At 37.6% G+C, this 22,254-nt stretch overlaps 1 protein-coding gene across 5 annotated transcripts in view; it reads left to right on the forward strand.

Annotated features, from left to right (window-relative positions):
* Positions 1-22,254, forward strand: part of PHKA1 (phosphorylase kinase regulatory subunit alpha 1) — a 130,859-nt gene that overhangs the window by 37,535 nt on the left and 71,070 nt on the right. For all 5 annotated transcript variants that reach the window (XM_032848841.1, XM_032848842.1, XM_032848843.1 and 2 more), the window contains exons 7-13: positions 5,132-5,230; positions 6,223-6,369; positions 7,549-7,602; positions 9,149-9,271; positions 12,483-12,578; positions 13,489-13,596; positions 15,526-15,604. In XM_032848841.1, the coding sequence (XP_032704732.1) occupies positions 5,132-5,230; positions 6,223-6,369; positions 7,549-7,602; positions 9,149-9,271; positions 12,483-12,578; positions 13,489-13,596; positions 15,526-15,604 (706 nt within the window). The remainder of the gene's footprint in view (positions 1-5,131; positions 5,231-6,222; positions 6,370-7,548; positions 7,603-9,148; positions 9,272-12,482; positions 12,579-13,488; positions 13,597-15,525; positions 15,605-22,254) is intronic.

A 22,254-nucleotide genomic window follows, 5' to 3' on the forward strand; every position in this document is an offset into this window, starting at 1 on the left:
GATAAGTCTGGCCAGGGGGTTATCAATCTTATTAATTCTTTCAAAGAACCAGCTCCTAGTTTTGTTGATTTGTTCTATTGGTTTTTGGGGGTTTGTTTTTTGTTTGTTTGTTTCTATTTCATTGATTTCTGCTCTGATCTTTATTATTTCTCTTCTCCTGCTGGGCTTTCTTTGCTGTTCTTTCTCCAGCTCCTTTAGGTGTAGGGTTAGGTTGTGTATTTGAGACCTTTCTTGTTTCTTGAGAAAGGCTTGTATCGCTATATACTTTCCTCTGAGGACCACCTTTGCTGTGTCCCACATATTTTGAACCGTTGTGTTTTCATTATCATTTGTTTCCATGAATTTTTTCAGTTCTCCTTTAATTTCCTGGTTGACCCATTCATTCTTTAGAATGATGCTCTTTAGTCTCCATGTATTTGGGTTCTTTCTAAATTTCCTCTTGTGATTGAGTTCTAGCTTCAGAGCATTGTGGTCTGAAAATATGCAGGGAATGATCCCAATCTTCTAGTATCAGTTGAGACCTGATTTGTGTCCCAGGATGTGATCTGTTCTGGAGAATGTTCCATGTGCACTAGAGAAGAATGTGTATTCTGTTGCTTTGGGATGGAATGTTCTAAATATATCTGTGATGTCCATCTGGTCCAGTGTGTCATTTAAGGCCTTTATTTCCTGGTTGATCTTTTGCTTGGATGATCTGTCCATTTCAGTGAGGGGAGTGTTAAAGTCCCCTACTCTTATTGTATTATTGTCGATGTGTTTCTTTGATTTTGTTATTAATTGGTTTATATAGTTGGCTGCTCCCATGTTAGGGGCATAGATATTTAAAATTGTTAGATCTTCTTGTTGGACAGATCCTTTGAGTATGATATAGCATCCTTCCTCATCTCTTATTATAATCTTTGGCTTAAAATATAATTGATCTGATATAAGGATTGCCACCCCAACTTTCTTTTGATGTCCATTAGCATGGTAAATTGTTTTCCACCCTCTCACTTTAAATCTGGAGGTGTCTTTGGGTCTAAAATGAGTTTCTTTTAGACAGCATATTGATTTTTTTTTTTCCATTCTGATACCCTGTCTTTTGATTGGGGCATTTAGCCCATTTACATTCAGGGTAACTATTGAGAGATATGAATTTAGTGCCATTGTATTGCCTGTAAGGTGACTATTACTGTATATTGTCGCTGCTCCTTTCTGGTCTACTACTTTTAGGCTCTTTCTTTGCTTAGAGGACCCCTTTCAGATTTCCTGTAGAGCTGGTATGGTGTTTACAAATTCTTTCAGTTTTTGTTTGTCCTGGAAGCTTTTTATCTCGCCTTTTATTTTCAATGATAGCCTAGCTGGATATAGTATTCTTGGCTGCATATTTTTCTCGTTTAGTGCTCTAAATATATCATGCCCGTTCTTTCTGGCCTGCCAGGTCTCTGTGGATAAGTCTGCTCCCAATCTAATATTTTTACCATTGTATATTACAGACTTCTTGTCCCAGGTTGCTTTCAGGATTTTCTCTTTGTCCCTAAGACTTGTAAATTTTACTGTTAGATGATGGGGTGTGGACCTATTCTTATTGATTTTAAGGGGACTTCTCTGCACCTCCTGGATTTTGATGCTTGTTCCCTTTACCATATTAGGGAAATTCTCTACAGTAATTCTCTCCAATATACCTTCTGTTCCCCTCTCTCTTTCTTCTTCTTCTGGAATCCCAATTATTCTAATGTTGTTTTGTCTTATGGTATCACTTATCTCTCGAATTTTCCCCTCATGGTCCAGTAGTTGTTTGTCTCTCTTTTGCTCACCTTCTTTATTCTCTGTCATTTGGTCTTCTATATCACTAATTCTCTCTTCTGCCTCACTTATCCTAGCAGTAAGAGCCTCCATTTTTTATTGCACCTCATTAATAGCTTTTTTAATTTCAACTTGATTAGATTTTAGTTCTTTTATTTCTCCAGAAGGGGCTTTTATTTCTCCAGACAGGGTTTCTCTAATACCTTCCATGCCTTTTTCAAGTCCAGCTAGCACCTTGAGAATCATCATTCTGAACTCTAGATCTGACATATTACCAATGTCCATATTGATAAGGTCCCTAGCCTTCGGTACTGCCTCTTGTTCTTTTTTTTTGTGGTGAGTTTTTCTGCCTTGTCATTTTGTCCAGATAAGAATATATGAAGGAGCAAATAAAATACTAAATGGGTGGCAAAGACCCCAGGAAAATGTGCTTTAACCAAATCAGAAGAGACCCCAAATCATGGTGGGAAGAAAGAGGGTAAAATGAAGTTCAGAAAAAAAAATATTTAAAAGAAAACAAATAAATAAAAAATATAAAAATATTATACACACACATATATATTATATATAATATTATATATATATAATATTATATATATATATTAGACTGATGATTAGAACAGGGTCACCCACTTAATTTTGGGAGTATTTTGGTCTCTTAGAAGACACTACCTCCCAAAATTTTAAAGAATGAAAAACATATAAGGGTAAACACAATGAAGGGATGGAATATGACTATAAAGATGAATTTTTTTTTATGTTCTAAAAAAGGAGTTGATACAATAAGTTGGTTGGGAGAATAAAGAAAAAGAAAGTGGAGAGAATATGCTCAGGCTGGAGACTAGAACAAAGCCCTGTGCTAGATTTAGGGTGTATTTTGATCTATTAGAAGAAGATGTACCCCAAATTTTTTTAGAAGAAAAAACCCTATGTATATACAGAAAATAAAGTTAGATACAGTTAAGGATAAAATATGACTATAATAATGAAGGTTCAAAAAAGATTTTTTTTTTATGAAAGGTATTGTTAGGATAAACTAGCTAAAAAACTTTAAAAGAGGAAAGGGTAAAAGTTAAAAAAAATTTAGCAGGAGAAAAAAAGTAAAATTAAAAATATTAACTTTTCAAGACTGAAGAATCATGGGGAAAAATCCATGAATTCCATGCTTTGCTTTCTCCTCCTCTGGAATTCTTCTCTTCTCCTTGGTAAGTGAACTTGGTCTTGGCTGGATTTCTTGTTGATCTTCTGGGGGAGGGACCTGTTGTAAGTGATTCTCAAGTGTCTTTGCCCGAGGTGGAATTGCACCACCCTTACCAGGGGCCAGGCTAAGTAATCCGCTCGGGTTCGCTTTCGGGAACTTTTGTTCCCTGAACATTTTCCATAGAGTTCTGGAGGACAGGATTGAAAATGGCGGCCTCCCAATCTCCGGCCCAGAGGAGCTGAGAGCTCAGGGCCCCACTCCTCAGTGCGCCCTCAGAGAAAAGCACTCAATCACTCCCATCTCCCTGGCCTCCGGCTGTGCTCCCAGCTCACCCAGCCTGTGACCAAGCTTCTCTCTCTCTGGCACATAGCCCCGCCTGGAGTCTCCGAACCCCACAGATCCCTGAGCTCTTCCAGGGGGGTCTCCCCGGATCTTGTGGGGTCCCTGCTCACAGAGCAGTGGCCTGTGCCACGGATCACGGTAAGGTAACCCCCAGCTGAGAGCTCACTCCTCGACTCCGTCTCTGTAGCCCACTTCCCTGCTCTAATACCTGTGAGCTCTACGACACTCAGCCCCGATCCCTCTGTGACCCTGCGGGACCTGAGGCCATGCTCTCCCCACATGGGCTTCACCCTGGGTTAGCGTCTGGAGCAATGGCCCTCAGTGGAGCAGACTTTTAAAAGTCCTGATTTTGTGCTCCGTTGTTTTGCCGCTTGCCAGGATCCAGCCCCTCCCCCCACAGTCTATTTTCCTCTCCCCTTGGATTCACTTCTCCACGGGTCCTACCTTTCAGAAAGTGGACAATTTTCTGTTTCTAGAATTGTTGCTCTTTTTCTCTTCGATGTCCTGTTGGATTTGTAGGTGTTCACAATGGCTTGATAAGCTATCTAGCTGATCCTCTGCTACATGATGTCATCTCAGCCTGCTACTTCTCTGCCATCTTGACTCCTCTCCCCCAATCATGGTATCTTTTTAGGGTATTCACTTCTCTCTGCAAACTCAGTGATGTGCCAATACCTAATGGCTGTTGCATTTTAATATCTTATATCCACACAACTTCTAGCATTTTTTATGTGCTGGTATCATAATTGCAGCTACCCTACCAAAAGAGTGGTTTACTGTGAATTCATCTGTGCCTTATTAAAATTATTTTTAAAGTATGGTGCTTGGCTTGATAATGCTGTAACTTTATCTATCTATGCTGTATCTTTTTTTAAATGCATTTTTAAAGAATTCAGCCACTGGAGATAAAGATAATAAAACAATAAGATTTTAAAAATAAAATAAAATGTGTATTTATTGACGTGTAATTGACATATAACATTGTTTCAGTTTGGAGTGTACAGCATGTTGATTCAGTACATTTTTATTGCAAAATGATTATCACCAAAGTGTTAGGTAACACCTCTATCACATCATATAATTATTGATGCTATTGTGAGTGGGATAGTTTTCTTTATTTCTTTCTCCAGATGTTTTTTTTGTTGTTAATGTACAGAAATGCCACGGATTTCTATATGTTGATTTTACATCCTGCAACTTTATTGAATTCATTGATTGGTTCCAATACTTTTTGGAGTTGGATAATGACAATTTTACTTCTTCCCTTCTGATTTAGATGCCTTTTGTTTCTTTGTCTTGCCTAATTGCTCTAGCTAGGACTTCAAATATCATGTTGAATAAGAGTGGTATGGGGGGGGGCACCCTTGTCTTGCTCCTGATCTTAAAGGAAAGCTTTCAATTTTTCACTATTTTTTTTGTATTCATTTGAATTCCAGTTAGTTTCAGGTGTGCAATATAGTGATTCAACACCTACAACACCCGGTGCTCATCACAGCAAGTGTTAGCTGAGGGTTTGTTATATATGGCCTTTATTATGTTCAGGTATGTTCTTCTATGCTGAATTTGTTAAGGGTTTTTATCATGAAGGGATGTTTGCAACCTCCATCTTAACTGTCTCTGGGATAATATGGTAGGCAAAGAAAAACTCAGAGGCCCCTGGAAATAAAGAATGCTATGTTGTTTTTTCTGTTCTCCTAAACATATTCAAAATGACTTCATATGCACTGATATGATACTGGGGTACAGGGAGAAGAAATCCGTAATTTTTGTGGAAAACGTACTTTCTTTCTTTGCTCTTAATAGGCAGCCCTGGAAGCCCTGGATGAACTGGACCTGTTTGGTGTGAAAGGTGGGCCCCAATCAGTTATCCATGTCCTGGCTGATGAAGTGCAGCACTGCCAGGTAAGAAAATAATGAACAACATTATAGAAAATGTTATTCTTACCCAGACTCAGAATGAGCATAGCTTTGAGAATAAAGAGACTTCAGAGTACATAATCTGACTTATTACCATGTGCCAAAAATGTTTTCTCCAATCTTCCTGTGCTAAGAATAACCCTGATATAGCATGAACTGTAACATAGATCACAGTCCTGTTCTCTCATCCATGGTTATAAAAGGATCCCATCATAGTATGTGGAATTCTCCACTGTTGTCCTATCAAGCACCTATGGGGTCTCCTTCTTTTCGAAATACACCAAGAGAACAAGAGGTGACTTATTTTAAGAGTTCTTCTTGATAGTGGCTTTGAAACATTCTTTTGTCCCCAGTTGACTCTAGGTTTAGATGTTTGGAGATTAGACTGTTTAAGTGGTAAATATGTATCTTTAGTTTTGTTTAGGGGTACTCTTTGTATTGAAAGAGTAAGGTTCTTCTCATTGGCGAGATGTCTTTCTCCATCTTCAACCCTGATTAGATAACAATAATGAAAATAAACTCATCTTCTCATTTTAAAAATGTGAAATTTTCCCTGGAAAAGATAAATGTCAGTAGTGTAGAAGCTGAGCCTTCCACATCCTGCTTTCTCAGCAGCTACATTTTCTCTTATCTTTACACTTCAGTGGTTGCTAATGGAGCAAGGGGATTGTGGACAGATGAGGTATAGAGTGTTCTTTATCCATTAGCAGCTGTTTCAAAATCAGGATTGGGAACCATTGAGAGCAGTATTAAGACAAGGGATGATGTACAGAAATAGCTAGTTTTCTAAGCTCTCACTCAGAAGGTATTATTGAATTATTATGGAATTCACTGTTGAATATAATTGAATCATTATTATGGTAGATTTTCTCCCAAATGATCCTCTTCCACATAGATCTTTTGACTAAAGCTGTCAGTTTTATAATCCCAAGTTATTTACTAATGTGCCACTTTTGACTTCCTTTCTTCCTTTTTAGTCTATCCTTAATTCAATACTCCCCCGTGCTTCAACATCCAAAGAGGTAGATGCTAGTCTGCTTTCAGTTATTTCCTTCCCAGCCTTTGCAGTAGAGGATAGCCAGTTGGTAGAGCTCACAAAGCAAGAAATCATCACCAAGCTTCAGGTATGTCCATACGTGCCCTTCTTTTCTTTAAGGCTTTGACTTAAAGGACAAATTAATATTGTTGGGGGCCTGGAGTCAGTGATTTAACCAAATGATCAGAGTTAACACCACCAGTAATAAAACATACTGACGTCGTGTACCCCTGATACAGTGCCCTGAAAAGTGCATAGCACCAGTGTGGTATCCGTGCAAATAATGCCTCATCTCAGTCTAATCATGAGAAGACACCAGACAAAACCAAATTGAGGGACATTCTACAGATAACTGATGAGCTCTTCAAAAGCATCAAGGTGATGAAAAACAAGGAAAGACTGAAGAACTGTCACAGGTTGGAAGAGACTAAGGAGACATGATAACTGAATGCAGTGGGATCCTGAAATGGATTTTGGAACAGAAAAAAAAAAGCCATTAGTGGAAAAACTGGCGAAATCCAAATAAGTTCTCTAGTTTGGTCAATAGTATTGTACAAAGGTTAATTTTTTAGCTTTGATAATATAGAAGGACAGTGGATGAAGGGTAATAGAGATTCTCTGTACTGTTTTTGCAACTCTTCTATAAGTTTCAAATTATCTCAAAATTTTTTAAAAAAATATATGTTGTCGTTTTTTAAAAAGCCTGTTGCTCTCTTATGAGCTCTGTGAGCAGGACAACACAGATTAGTAATTGGGCTGTTATAGACTTACACTGTGGTGGAAAGTGATGGAGAAAATAATATTACAAACTCTGCTTTAGGGGCGCCTGGGTGGCTCAGTGGGTTAAAGCCTCTGCCTTCAGCTCAGGTCATGATCCCAGGGTCCTGGGATCAAGCCCTGCATCGGGTTCTCTGCTTGGCCGGGAGCCTGCTTCCCTTCCTCTTTCTCTGCCTCTCTCTCTGCCTACTTGTGATCTCTGTCTGTCAAATAAATAAATAAAATTAAAAAAAAAAAAAGAAACTCTGCTTTAGGGAAGAGCCTGTAACTTAGCCCTCATTTGAACTCACATTGATTGCTGAAATCAGTTTCTGCTGCTGGTCTCATATGAGAGGTTTTTTTTTTTAATTACATTTTATTATTTTTTTAAATACTATATCTGTGTTGGTGATAGGTCGGCACGTGTAGCTGTTGCAAAGGATGTATTTCTGATGCATTATGTGACTGCACCAACGTACTTGCTTCTGACTTCTTTTCTCTGCATTCCTAGGGCCGTTATGGTTGCTGTCGCTTTCTACGAGATGGATATAAAACTCCTAAAGAGGTAGATTTCTTTTACCCAAAATGAGTCCATGGTAGAATAGTCACTACTCTCTGCAGTCCATTCAGAGAAAATACTTGATGTATTATACGTTGGCTACCTGAACATAATTTTTTTAAAAAAAGTACTCAAAAGACAAAATACTAAGCTCACTGGTGATTCTCAAAATAATCACACAATAGGATCAAAATAACTCATGTTTGCTACCTTCGTTGGGCTTAGTTGCCAAGTTTGATTTGTGAGTCTTTATGGATTAAATAAATTAGAGGAAGGTGCAGTCCTTCCACTTCTTTTTTTATTTTTATTTTTTTAAAGATTTTATTTATTTATTTGAGAGAGATCACAAGTAGGCAGAGAGGCAGGCAGAGAGAGGGGGAAGCAGGATCCCTGCTGAGCAGAAAGCCTGGTGCGGGCCTTGATCCCAGGACCCTGAGATCATGACCTGAGCTGAAGGCAGAGGCTTAACCCACTGAGCCACCCAGGTGCCCCCAGTTCCTCTACTTCTTGCAGCTGGTTGGTTTCAGGAAAGAGCTACTGATAGATGCTTAAATTAGTGGATGAAAGTTTAAGCAGAAACAGGATATTTGAATAGTCTCAAAGTATCTCCCTTCCAAATATTTCATGATTACTAAGGGGAAAAGCTTTCCTTCGATAGATCTTTCTGGCCCTTTTCCACCTTTTGCAGTTGGTTAGTTCTAAACAGTACCTGATCTTGAAAAGTTAATATCTTCTGTTCCACTAATCAGAAGTTCTCTGCAGAATTGTCAGTGGAGAAAATTATTATTAAATGGAATGAATGGTCAAGAAGAAGCACTTCACTGACAATGTAAACATTGTTTAAGGCTTATTTTAATCATTGAGCTCAAACTCTTCTGGTCTACTTCCCTTCTTCCACTTTATTCTTTAGCCCTATTGATTTCTATCTCTACCAACCTATTAAAATTATGCTTCAAAATATCATCAAAATCTCCTAAGTGATCAATCCAATAGTCTTTACCCCATCCTTATTATACTTGACTTCTCTGTAGTACAGTACTGTTACCTACCTGCCCCTCCATTTTCATGACATTCTTTTCCCATTTAGTTTATACAACACTACACTATCCTAATTCTTCGCTTTTTGTTCTTTCCTCACCATACTATGAGGGTTTACCAAGATTCTGTTCTTGGGTAATTTGTTCACTATATGCATGTACTACATCTGTAACTTGTGCTTCAAGTGTCACCTCGACGAGCATGGCTCCTGAACCCTCATCTCTTGTCCTTGTAAACATTTCTATTTGTATGTTCTGCTACTACCTCAAACTTAACAAATATAAAATCACAATGAATCTCACTTCTACATATACCTACCCATGGTATCATTGTTATCCCAGTTCTACTAGTTACAAGTCACATCACAAAGTACTCTCAAAGGGAGGGAGAATCTGTACATGCCCTGCCTTCTCTGAAATAATCAGAAGCAAAAAGCTGTATTGTGATACCTTTGAATTAAAGACAGATGGCTGACTTTGCAGTGATAAGATAAACTTTATTGTGTTTTTACCAGGATCCCAGTCGCCTATACTATGAACCATCTGAGCTGAAGTTATTTGAAAACATTGAGTGTGAATGGCCACTGTTCTGGACGTACTTTATCCTCGATGGGGTCTTCAGTGGCAATGCAGCACAGGTAATATGCCGGGGAAAGAGACTTTCAGCAGAATGTTTCTAGTATGTCTTCATCTTTCAGTTAATGGCTGTGCTGACCCTGTGACCAAATGGAAGTCTTCCCTAATAGGGAAGAGACAGAGTCTTCCAGAGTCTTCTAGAGACTGATACTTGAGGGCACTAGGTTAAGAGTTGGAAGGCCTTTATGTTGCCATCATTCAGACTTGGCTTTTAACAAACATAGCAAAATGGCAAGCTCTGTCCACTTGCTTCAGTTGTTAGAGGTACTTGACTTTTCTTCCTGGCTGTATGTGTGTGTGTGTGTGTGTTTGTGTGTGTGTGTGTATATATAAAATCTTGGAAATGATGTTCTGACTTTAGCTCCCACAAAAAAAAACCCAAAACAACGACCCATTTCCTTGCCCCCCCAAATATGACCATCATCACTTTTTTGAGCTATATGAGTAAAGTACTTTAGAAATCATCATTGGTGTGGTATATATATATACAATGGAATACTATGCAGCCATCAAAAGAAATGAAATCTTGGCATTTACAATGATGTGGATGGAACTAGAGGGTATTATGCTTAGCGAAATAAGTCAATTGGAGAAAGACAACTATCATATGATCTCCCTGATATGAGGAATTGGAGATGCAACATGGGGGGTTGGGGGGGTAAGAAAAAAATAAATGAAACAAGATGGGATCGGGAGGGAGACAAACCATAAGAGACTCTTAATCTCACAGAACAAACTGAGGGTTGCCGGGGGGAGGGGGGTAGGGAGAGGGTGATGGGGTTATGGACATTGGGGAGGGTACGTGCTATGGTGAGTGCTATGAAGTGTATAAACCTGGCGATTCATAGACCTGTACCCCTGGGGCTAATAATGCATTATATGTTTATAAAAAATTTAAAAATTATTTAAAAAAAGAAACCATCATTGGAAAATAGTGAGACCGGGAGATTTGATCAAGGAAGTTTAGAGTCAGGTATTCTACAAATTGGCTATGGTCTAAACTTGAACATAAATCCAACACATTTGGAAGTCACTTATACTTGGCTACATAAAACACAATTTTGTGTAATTTTAATGCTTTGGCCAATATTAACCTGTAACTGCCAATATCACTTAAATAATAGGGTTACACCAAAGTTTCATGGGCCACAAAGTGCTGTTTTACTCTAAATTTCAGTAAATTAAAAACCCTTTTAAAGAAAGCAAATAAGCGGTAATAGAAATAACCCACCCTATTTTGATTCTACCATTTTTCTCAGTCCTTCTCAAATCCCACAGAATTTTTTATAAGAAACTTTTCTTCCTCAAAGAAAGATGCATTTATCAAATGTGCCTATTAAGTACAAAACACATTCAGGCTTTTTGGACTCAGGAGTGGGGGAAGAGTTGGGAAACCTGGATTCTTTTTTACTCATTTTTTTCTGCTTCCCCCTGACTCTTGTTTTTAAAAGTTTTTATTTATTTATTTGAAAAAAGAGAGAGAGCACAAGTGGGAAGGAGGGTCAGAGGAGGGGGAGAAACAGACTCCCCAGTGAACACAGAGCCCAATGCAGGGCTCCATCCCAGGACCCTGGGATCATGATTTGAGCCTAAGGCAGAGGTTTAACTGACTGAGCCACCCAGGTGCCCGATTCCCTCCTGACACTTGAGTAACCCAAATATAGTCATTGAATTCTTTGGTTTCTCTGTATACAATGGAAATAGTTTTTCACTCTTCTTTGAAGAAGATGTCCCTAAAGTTGTTTTTTTTTAACTTCACAGCTGAAGATATACCATACGCACAAGAGACAGTCAGTTCAGCTATAATATGACATATATGTTTCTTGAAAATCACCATCTCTGCATATTTGAGAAATAAAAACTATAGGTCTCATGAAAATGAGGTTGGGACACAACATTTAAAAAGTTTGCCAGAAGTACATACAAAATTATAGGAACCTGATAAACACAGCATTATAACTTTATGCACGTGAAATGGTTAAGAAATACATAAATACCACAGTAAATATGGCACTTGTACCTTGAAAAAGACCTTAGGTTTGCTCACAGATAAATATGCACCCATGTTCCTGCCAGCTCACCTGACAGGCTCCCATGCCCACCGCCCTGCATGCCAGAGGAAAGGAACAAGAAAGATGGCAAAAGAGTGAGGGGAAGGAGAAAAAGAACATAGAACAGGCAGGATGAATACAAAACAAACAGGAGAAAGGGGAAGAAAGGAAAGAGAAGGGAAGGTACACAGAGTCATGGAGCTAGGCTGGCTGTGGGAAGGGAGCAGCTCAGGAGTGATTTTGAAGCAGTAGAAGGAGTGTTACCTGAAATTGGACAGAAAGTTCTAACACGGAATATGCGTGAGTGTGGTTCATTGTCTTCCTGAGGTGTGTGCATGTGTGTGTTTGGGTATTCTTACTTGGGCTCAGTTCAGCTGAGTGTACTCTCATGTCAAAATCGTGCATAAGCAAATGTCAAATCCGTGTTCTGCTCAAATTGTTCCCTCTTACATCAAACACATTGGAATCAATTTGTGTTTTCAAAACAACTGTGATAGCAAAACTGTTTTTTCCACCATAAATTATGGTTTTTTTTCTTTTTTGTGTTTGTTTTTGCTTTTTATGTATTACTAATCTAATCTACAACAAATTGTTAAACAAACAAAAAAAAACAATGAACTTCACTACAATGGAAACTTATTTTAGCAGTTAAATACAGTTTTAAAAGCCAGTACATGTAAAGGTAGGAAGCTATATTTTGAGTAGTGGATAAAAACATGCCAGTGGAGACAGGCTGACTCGGGCTCAAATCCAGGCTCAACCTTATACTTGTTGTGTGATCTTCCACAAGTTCATAACCTCTTTGAGCCTTATTTTTATTTTTTTCAGTAAAAAGGCTTTAATTGCATATACCTCCTAGGATGGTTATTAAAATTAAAGGTGTTATATGCAACTAATGAATCATTGACCGTAACATCAAAAACGAATTATATATGTTGCCTAATTGAATTTAAATTGAAAAAATTAAATGTGTTAAAGCACACAAAATTTCTAGCACAGTATCTGGCCTGTAATACACATTTAGTAAATGCTACTCTCCTTTCTTCTCCCTTGCCCTAGGTGAATATGCTCCTTTGCAATAGGAAGTTCTTTGGCTATAACCCTCCCTGAGATCCCCAAAGGAAACTCTATAAACCTTTTTTTCCCTTTCTTTTATTTACAGGTTCAAGAATACAGAGAGGCTCTTGAAGCAGTCCTCATCAAGGGCAAAAATGGAGTCCCACTTCTGCCAGAGCTGTACAGTGTTCCTCCAGACAGGGTGAGTTGGACATGCCTTCGTAACATGGAGCTGGGAGAAAGAGGGCCATACCTCAATGGGACTGCTCCATTTGGGTCAAATAATTTCTAATTTTCTGACTTTAATGTTCTCAAAGTGAGTCTTTTGGTATAAGATGATGAAAATATGATTTAGGCCTTTGAAAATTAATTTTTAAAGCAGTCTCAGGTATGGCGCCATTGCATAGTGAGACAAGGGCAAGACCAAACGTGACAATGGTAGTTTCATGAGTGTGTTACTTATCCTCAAACTCATCAAGATGCATACATTAAATATATAGGGCCTTTTTATATGTCAACCATACCTCAGTTTTCAAAAATTAATTGTTCAGAGATCAATTTAAAAAGAAAACAAACCTTAAGGCTGAGAGTGATACAGAGCTCAGTAGGCAGAACTAGAGTGAAGTTCTGTGTGAACTCTCAGGATTTGGTATTCTCTGCCTTGAGGCCAGTAATCTGGGATTGTTTACAACATACTTGTATGTCTTCATTTTCCTGCAATGCCAGTTGGGAGCACCATTGTTCGTCTTCTCCATTCCAAAGGAGCATTAGCCACGGGAGAGTCTCTGTCTTCCATTCAGGTGGAGATGGATGGAATAAGCTCCTAGCAGCATCAGCAGCAGCATCTGAGAGCTTGTTAGAAATGCAGTTCTCGGGCCTTTCTCCACACCTACTCAGAATATGCCTTTGGACAAAATCCTCAGGTGATTTGTATGTTAACACATTTAGAGGAGCCTTTCCCTAGACTGGAGTCATAGGGCTTGACTTTTCAGTGCATTGTATTTGTAACTGTTCTATAGGGTATGAGTCACAATCCAGATTCAGCCTTTTTGTTGTCCAGTATCTTTAACCTTCCATCACCTTTTGTGTGGCTTCTTTATCTTTTCTTTTAGGTTGATGAGGAATATCAAAATCCTCACACTGTGGACCGGGTCCCCAAGGGCAAGTTGCCACATATGTGGGGTCAGTCTCTGTACATCTTAGGAAGCTTGATGGCAGAGGTAAGGGGAAACTTCAAGGCACTTCCACTTTTTTTCTTCTTTAGTCATTATAATAATCAGATTTGTGAGTAGCTCATTAAATCTGGATCTTTCTTTTGTCCTTTATATTCTGCCTTAATTATATCTTTTCCTCCAGGTCAGGTCCTTAGAGAGGAAGCATACCAATCCTTGACTAAAATCTTTTCCCCCTGGCAACCATGTCTCTCATACCTCCCAAGGCGTCTTACTTTGGCACCGGACTTGGAGCTGCTCTCCGATCAGGGACTAGATCTTGCCCTTTCAGAAGAGCTGCCCCCCCCCGCCAGTCTTTTGCCTGGTGATTGATGCATGCACTGTGCTTAGATGGTAATGATGACTGATAATGGATTTAAGTATTAACTTTTTCAAGCAGTATAATGTTTCATTATTTAACTGAATAAACTGATTAGATAATTTTAGGTACCATGAAAAGTGGTTGGGAACATAATTTTTAAAAATGTATTGTTTGTATACTTTTTGCTGTGGGGCTTTTTGAATGTTTTTATGTTAAATTCAGTTGAAGTAACACCTTTTTGCCTTTTTTTAAAAAAGATTTATTTATTTCTTTACTTGAGAGAGAGCACTCGTGTGTAAGCAGGGGGCGGGGCAGAGGGAGAGGTAGAGAAATCCTTAAGCAGATTTCCCGCTGAATGTGGAGCGCCACACAGGGCTTGATCCCAGGACCCCAAGATCATGACCTGAGCCAAAATCAAGAGTCAGATGCTCAATGACTGAGCCACCCAGGTGTCCCTTGATTGAAACAGCTCTTAGTGAAGCACTTGGGAATTTCGTACTTAATGTCCAGCTTATTTTTGATATTGTGAGCTATAGTAAGGGCTCTCTTTCTCAAAGTTTTCCAGATTTATAGACAAATCTATTTCCCCATTGTAGGTTCTTATGGTAACCTATAAGTGAGGCTCCTAGAAGATCCAAGGTGGTACTTAGCTATCCTTTCTGAGCCAGATTCTTTGACCTGTTTATGTATGACTGTTTATTTTCTGCAGCTGTTTTTTGTTCACTCTGTTTTGGATTTTTTTCTCAGTTTTATTGAGGTATAATTGACATACATTAATGTGAATTTCAGGTGTACAGCATAAAGGTTTGATTATCTTTAGTTGATATTATGAGTAATATAGCAATAATGAGCAGAAAGATCTGCTTAAAGTAATCCTGACCTGATGACTTTCTCATTAAATTAAATGTGTGAAAAAGGAGGAGGTGAATGGTGTTTTTAAGGTAAAATGGGTGAATTCATCCCATTTCATCAAGGACAGAAATTCAAGTCAAAAGGTATCTGCTGGAGCGCCTGGGTGGCACAGTCAGTTGAGCATCTGACTCTTCGGTTTTGGCTCAGGTTATAATCTCAGTGTCCGAGGATCGAGCCCCACATTGGACTCTGTGCTCAGCCCGGAGTCTGCTGGAGATTCTCTCCCTCTCCCTCTGCTCTTCCCCCTGCGTACTCTCTCTCTCTCACACAAATAAATAAATATTTCAAAAAAAAGATATCTGCTGATCAGAAAGTATAGCAGTCACATGAACAAATGAGAAAACAACAAGGCTTAAATTATTGATGATAAGCATTGTGGTCTGATTCTGATTATATACATCCAGAGAAGGTGGAGGTATAACTAAAACAAACAAACAAACAAACAAACAAAAAACTTTCTGCTTGTCACTTGTATTTCCAACAAAGAGCTTGTGGCCACCACTCGAAATTAATCCAGAAGAAATTAATTTGAATGTGAATTCGGGGTTCAGACATTTTTTATATAGTGAAGTGACTTGTTTTCTTTCCATACCTGCCTCTCACATGTTAAAGGGCAGGTTTTTGGCACAGGTACATCGTTTCTCCTCAAACATTAGCTTTTTCTTTGAGAAATAATAATCTGTCTTTTTATGGTTTTTCTTTAGGGATTTTTAGCTCCTGGAGAAATTGATCCCCTAAATCGAAGGTTTTCTACGGTACCAAAGCCAGATGTTGTAGTTCAAGGTATGGATTTTTATTCCCAGCAGCAGAAACTTTATATTAATGATCTGTTTTGGACTAGTAAATGAAGGCTTTGTTGTTTATCATTGGTTTTGTTAGGCTTCAAAAAGTATACAATGAACTCAGTTCTTTTTGGTTTCAAGATTGCTATTAATCATGAAAAAAATGCTTTGTAAGTGATGTTGACACTCTTAACCACTTATTACTTCTAGAAACTCTTTTCAGTTGTCATGATATTGTAGCCTTTAGATTCTCTCTTTCTTTCTGAACATTCCTTCCATGCTTTTTCTGTTAATACTCCTTTCTTCTCATGCCCTTTTAATGGTTGTATACTTAACTTTACATTGTTGTCTCTGTATTTACACTCTATGTTAGTTTGCTTGTGCTGCATACTTCAAAATACATTTGCTTCCATGGATCCAACTAGTCCTTCTTTGGAGAGTACTGAAAACCTTTATTTTTTGTTCCTAACAATTAATTTAAATTTTGAGGTATCTACTCTATGCAAAACACTGAGCTAAGGTCTATAAATTCAAGTCCCAATATCTATGAAACATCTTTATCATTGATACTTCAAATGTAAAACTGATCTCTTTTGTCTCCATCCCATCCTTTCCCCTCTCTCATGATAAGTAGATCTTTCTACCTTCCTTATATCTTGTCGTGACCCTCACTATTATTTTAGTCTCCTAGGATATAAAGTTCCAAGTGATTTTTAAAATTATTTTTATTAACATATAATGTATTGTTTGCACCAGGGATACAGGTCTGTGACTCATCAGGCTTATATATTTCACAGCACTCACCATAGCACATATCCTCCCCAATGTCCATAACCCAACCACCCTATCCCTATACCCCCCACCCCCGGCAACTCTCAGTTTGTTTTGTGAGATTAAGAGTCTCTTATGGTTTGTCTCCCTCCCGATCCCATCTTGTTTCATTTTTTCCTTCTTGACTCTCCAGCGACACAATCCAGTACTAAGCTCCTATAAAATGTCTCTGGTCACTTGACTTCTGGGTTGGTGCTATATGGGAAATAATCCTGTGTATTTTATTCTTCCCTTCCCATAAGACACTTTGTTCTCCTTTGAGGCTTATGCCATCTGGCTGTATTGATCTCCTGGTTGCTCTAATTCATTCATTTAGCATACAGCCTTCCTCTTCTTCCCCAATTCCTGCCATAGTGTTACATTTCAGCATCATAATAAGTACTAACATTTTAGCCTCAAAATTCTTGGATACCCATAAACCTAGTGGCCTTTCCCTCCACCTCTATGTTATCCACTCATTTTGAGGACCAAATTTTAGAACTATTCCACCTCATATATCTCCCATTCCAGAAAATTCCAGTTTACGGTCATAGCTATACATTATTTCAGTTTTCTTTTTCTGGCCCGTGGCACTGTATCTATTGTCTCTGAGTCTGCTCTTCCCTATTTGTTGATCATTTAAATATCTTAATCACCCATGCACCATAATTCTACTATACCCACCAGAAAAAACATAGCCCCATATCAATCTTATAGTCTGCATTTTCTTTTTCTATTTTTTTAATTTTAATTCCAATATAGTTAACATACAATGTTATATTAGAATCAGATGTACAATATAGTGAATCAGCCATTCTATACCTTACTCAGTGCTCATCACAATAAGTGTACTCTTTAATCCCCATCACCTATTTCAACCATTCCCCCACCACCACCAAGCTCCCCTCTGGTAACCATCAGTTTTTCTCTATAGTCTCTTTCTTGGTTTGTCCCTCTCTCTTTTTTTCCTTTGCTTCTTATTTCTTAAATTCCATGTATTAGTAAAATCATATGGTATTTCATATATATATATTTTTTTACATGTACATATATACCACCTCTTCTTTATTCACTATCAATAGACATTTGGCTGCTTCCATAATGTTGCTATTGTAGATAATACAGCCATAACATAAGGGTGCATATATCCCTTTGAATTAGTATTTTTATATTCTTTGGTTAAATACCCAGTAGTGTGATTAAGGGGTCTTTGGATAGTTCTATTTTTAACTTTTTAAGGAAACTCCATACTGTTTTCCACAGTAGCTATAGCAGTTTGCATTCCCACCAACAGTGTAAGAGCATTTTTTCTCCACATCTCAACAACACTTGTTGTTTCTTATGTTTTTTATTTTAGCCATTCTGACTGGTGTGAGGTGATTATCTCATTGTAGGTTTGCTTTGCATTTCCCCGTAGATGATGTTGAGCATCTTTTCATGTGTCTGGTAGCCATCTGGATGTCTTCTTTGGAGAAATGTCTGTTTATGTCTTCTGCCCATTTTTTAATTGGATTATGTGTTTTTTGGGTGTTGACTTATATCAGTTCTTTATATATTTTTATACTAACCCTTTATCAGATATATCATTTGCAAATATCCTCTCCCATTCAGTAGCTTGTCTTTTAGCTTTGCTGTGCAGAAGCTTCTTATTTTGAGGTAGTTAGAATAGTTTATTTTTGCTTTTGTTTCCCTTGCCTTTGCAAACATATCTAGAGAGAAGTTGCTCTGGCCTAGGTCAAAGAGGTTGCTGCCTGTGTGCTCCTCTAGGATTTTGATAGTTTCCTGTCTCGAATTTAGGTCTTTAATCCATTTTGAGTTTATTTTTTTTGTATGGCATAAGAAAGTGATCCAGTTCCATTCTTTTGCATGTAGCCATCCAGCTTTCCCAGTGCCATTTATTAAAGAAACTGTTTTTCCCATTGGATATTCTTTCCTCCTTTGTTGAAGATTAATTGACCATATAGTTGAGTTTATTTCTGCGCTTTCTATTCTGTTCTACTGATCTATGTGTCTATTTTTATGCTAGTACCATACTGTTTTGATTACAAGAGCTTTGTAATACAACTTGGAGTCTGGAATTGTGATACCTCCCATTTTGTTTTTCTTTTTTTGAGTTTGACTTGCCTATTTGGGGTCTTTTGTGGTTCCATGCAAATTTTAGGATTGTTTGTTCTTGTTCTGTGAAAAATGCTGTAGGTATTTTGATAGGGACAGCATTAAATATCTAGATTTCTTTGGATAGTATAGATATTTCAACAATATGTGTTCTGCTAAGCCATGAGCATGGAATGTCTTTCAGTTTCTTTGCATCATCTTGAATTTCTTTCATCAGTGTTTTAGGTTTTCAGAGTATAAGTCTTTTACCTTTTCAGAGTATAAGTCTTTTACCTTTTTGGTTAAGTTTAGTCATAGATATTTTATTATTCTTGGTGAAATTGTAAAAGGGACTGTTTTCTTAATTTCATTTTCTGTAGCTTCGTTGTTAGTGTAGAGCGATGCAACAGATTTCTGTGCATTGATTTTGTGTCCTGCGACTTTTCTGAATTCATTTATCAGTTCTAGTAATTTTTTGGTGGAGTCTTTAGGGTTTCTATATAGAGTATCATGTCATCTGCAAATACTGAAAATTTTATTTCTTCCTTACCAATTTGGATGCCTTTTATTTATTTTTGTTGTCTGATCACTATAGCTAGGACTATCCAGTACTATGTTGTATAAAACTGGTAAGGGTGGACATCCTTATCTTTTTATTGACCTTAGGGGAAAAGCTCTCAGTTCATCCCCATTAAGGATGATGTTAACTATAGGTTTTTCATAAATGGTCTTTATTTGCTTTTTTTTTTTTTGCATTTATTGAAATGGTCATATGGTTCTTATCCTTCCTCCTACTGATGTGGTGTATCACATTGATTGATTTGCAAATATTGAACCATGCTTGCCTCCCAGGAATAAATCCCAATTGATCATGGTAAATGGTTTTTTTAATGCATTTTTGGATTCGGTTTGCTAATATTTTGTTGAGGATTTTTGCATGTATATTTATGAGAGATACTGGCCTCTAGTTCTCTTCTTGTGGTGTCCTCATCTGGTTTGGGTATTATGGTGATACTAGCCTCACAGAATGAATTTGGAAGTTTTCTTCCTCTTCTAACTTTCAGAATAGTTTGAGAAGAATACATATTAACTCTTCTTTTTTTTTTTTTTTTTTTTTTTTTTTTTAAAGATTTTATTTATTTATTTGACAGAGAGAGATCACAAGCAGGCAGAGAGGCAGGCAGAGAGAGAGGAGGAAGCAGGCTCCCTGCTGAGCAGAGAGCCCGATGCGGGGCTCGATCCCAGGACTCTGAGATCATGACCTGAGCCGAAGGCAGCGGCTTAACCCACTGAGCCACCCAGGCGCCCCTACATATTAACTCTTCTTTAAATGTTTGGTAAAATTCACTTGTGAAGTCCTCTGGTCCTGGACTAAATGTTTAGTAGAATTCGCTTGTGAAGCCTTCTGGTCCTGGACTTTTTGTTTGTTGGGTTTATTTGGTTACTGATCAGTTTTATTGCTGGTAGTTGGTCTGATCAATTTACTATTTCTTCCTGCTTCAGTTTTGGTAGGTTATATACTCCTAAGAATGTATCCATTTCTTCTAACTTGTCCAGATTGTTGTCATATAGTTTTTCATAATGTTTTCTTACAATCCTTTATATTTCTGTGGTGTCGATTGTTATTTCTCCTCTTTCACTTCTGATTTTCTTTGTTTGGGTCTTTTCTTTTCTTGATAAGTCTGGGTAGAGGTCTATCAATTTTGTTGTTCTTTTCAAAGGACCAGCTCCTGCTTTCATTGTTCTGTTCTATTTTCAGTTTGTATATCATTTATTTCTGCTCTAATCTTCATTATTTCCTTCTGTCTGCTGGTTTTGGGTTTTGTTTGTTCTTTTTCTAGCTCCTGTAAGTGTAAAGTTAGGTTATTTATTTGAGATTTTTCTTGCTGTCAACATCCCTCTTAGAACCATTTTTGCTGCATCCCAAAGATTTTGGACCATTGTGTTTTCATTTTCATTTGTTTCCATGGAATTGTTTTTAAGATCTTATTTATTTATTTGACAGAAATCACAACTAGGCAGAGAAGCAGGCAGAGAGAGAGGAGGGAGCAGACTCCCTGCTGAGCAGAGAGCCCAATGCGGGGCTCGATCCCAGAACCCTGAGATCATGACCTGAGCCAAAAGGCAAAGGCTTTAACCCACTGAGCCACCCAGGCGCCCCTCCATGGAATTTTTTATCTCTTTTTTGATTTCCTAGTGGAACCATTCATTATTTAGTAGCATGTTATTTAATCTCCATGTATTTATGCTCTTTCTAAATTTTTTCTTGTGGTTGATTTCTAGTTTCATAGTGTTGTGGTCAGAAAAGGTGCCTTGTATGACTTCAACCTTTTTAAATTTGTTGAGACTTATTTTGTGGCCTAACATGTGATCTCTTCTGGAGGATATTCCATATGAACTTGAGAAGAATGTGTATTCTCATGTTTTAGGATGGAGTGTTCCGAAAATATCTTTTAAATCCTTATGGTCCAGTGTATCATTTACAACCACTGTTTCCTTGTTGATTTTCTGTTTGGATGAACTGTCCTAAGTGGGGTGGTAAAGTCCCCTACTATTACTGTATTCCTGTCAGTTAGTTCCTTTATGTTTGTTATTAATAGTTTAATGTTTTTGGGTGTTCAATGTTTGGTGTATAAATATTTATAACTGTCGTATCCTCTTTTGGACTGTCCCCTTTATTATTAAATAGTGTCCTTCTTTGTTACTTGTTACAACCTTTGTTTTAAAGTCTAGTGTGTCTGATATAAATATTGTTACCTCAGCTTCCTTTTGACCTCTATTTGCATGATAAATGTTTCCCTATCCCTTCACTTTTAATCTGCAGGTGTCTTTGGGTCTAAAAGGAGTCTCTTATAGGCAGCTTATAGATGGGTCTTGTTTTTTTATCCATCCTGTCACCCTGTGTCTTTTGATTGGAGCATTTAGTCTATTTACTTTTAAAGTACTTAGTTAGATATGTATTTATTGCCTTTTGGTTATTTGTTCTGTGGTTGTTTTTGTAGTTTTTCTCTGATCCTTTCTTCTCGTGCCTTCTTTCATGGTTTGTTGCCTTTCTTTAGTGATATACTTGGGTTCCTTTCTCTTTATTGTTTGCGTATCTATTAGTGGTTTTGGATTTGCAATTACCATTCGGTTTGTATATAACATCTGCATATAGCAGTCTATGTTAAGTTGATTGTTTACATTTAAACCCATTTTTTATTCATGTCCCCCCACATTTTAGGTATATGGTATCATATTTTACATCCTTTTATTTTATGAATCCCTTGACTGTTATTTACAGAAATACTTATTTTTACTGCTTTTGTGTTTTTTACTTTTGATACTCTCACTTACGGTCTTTCCTTTCTACTCCTTTCTTGTAAGGCTCGTTTAGTGGTCATGAACTCCTTTAGTTTTTATTAGTCTGAGAAACTCTTTATCTCTCCTTCTATTCTGAATGATAGCCTTGTTAGATAGAGTAACCTTGGCTGAAGATTTTTTCCTCCCAGCATTTTGAATATATCATGCCATTCTCTTCGGGGCTGCAAAACTTCTGCTGAAAAATCTAATAGCATTATGGGGTTTTCCATGTAAATGTCTTCCCTCTTACTGCTTTTAAAATCCTTTTTTAATACTACTTTTTGCTATTTTAATTAGTATGTGTCTCAGTGTGGACTTCCTATGGTTGATTTTTGTGTGGGGATCTCTATGCCTCCTGGATGTGGATGTTTCCTTCTCCAGATTAGGGAAGTTTTCAGCTATTAT

The sequence above is a fragment of the Lontra canadensis genome, unplaced genomic scaffold, assembly GCF_010015895.1.
Source record: "Lontra canadensis isolate GAN:19392208 unplaced genomic scaffold, GSC_riverotter_1.0 scaffold210, whole genome shotgun sequence".
Lineage (NCBI taxonomy): Eukaryota > Metazoa > Chordata > Mammalia > Carnivora > Mustelidae > Lontra > Lontra canadensis.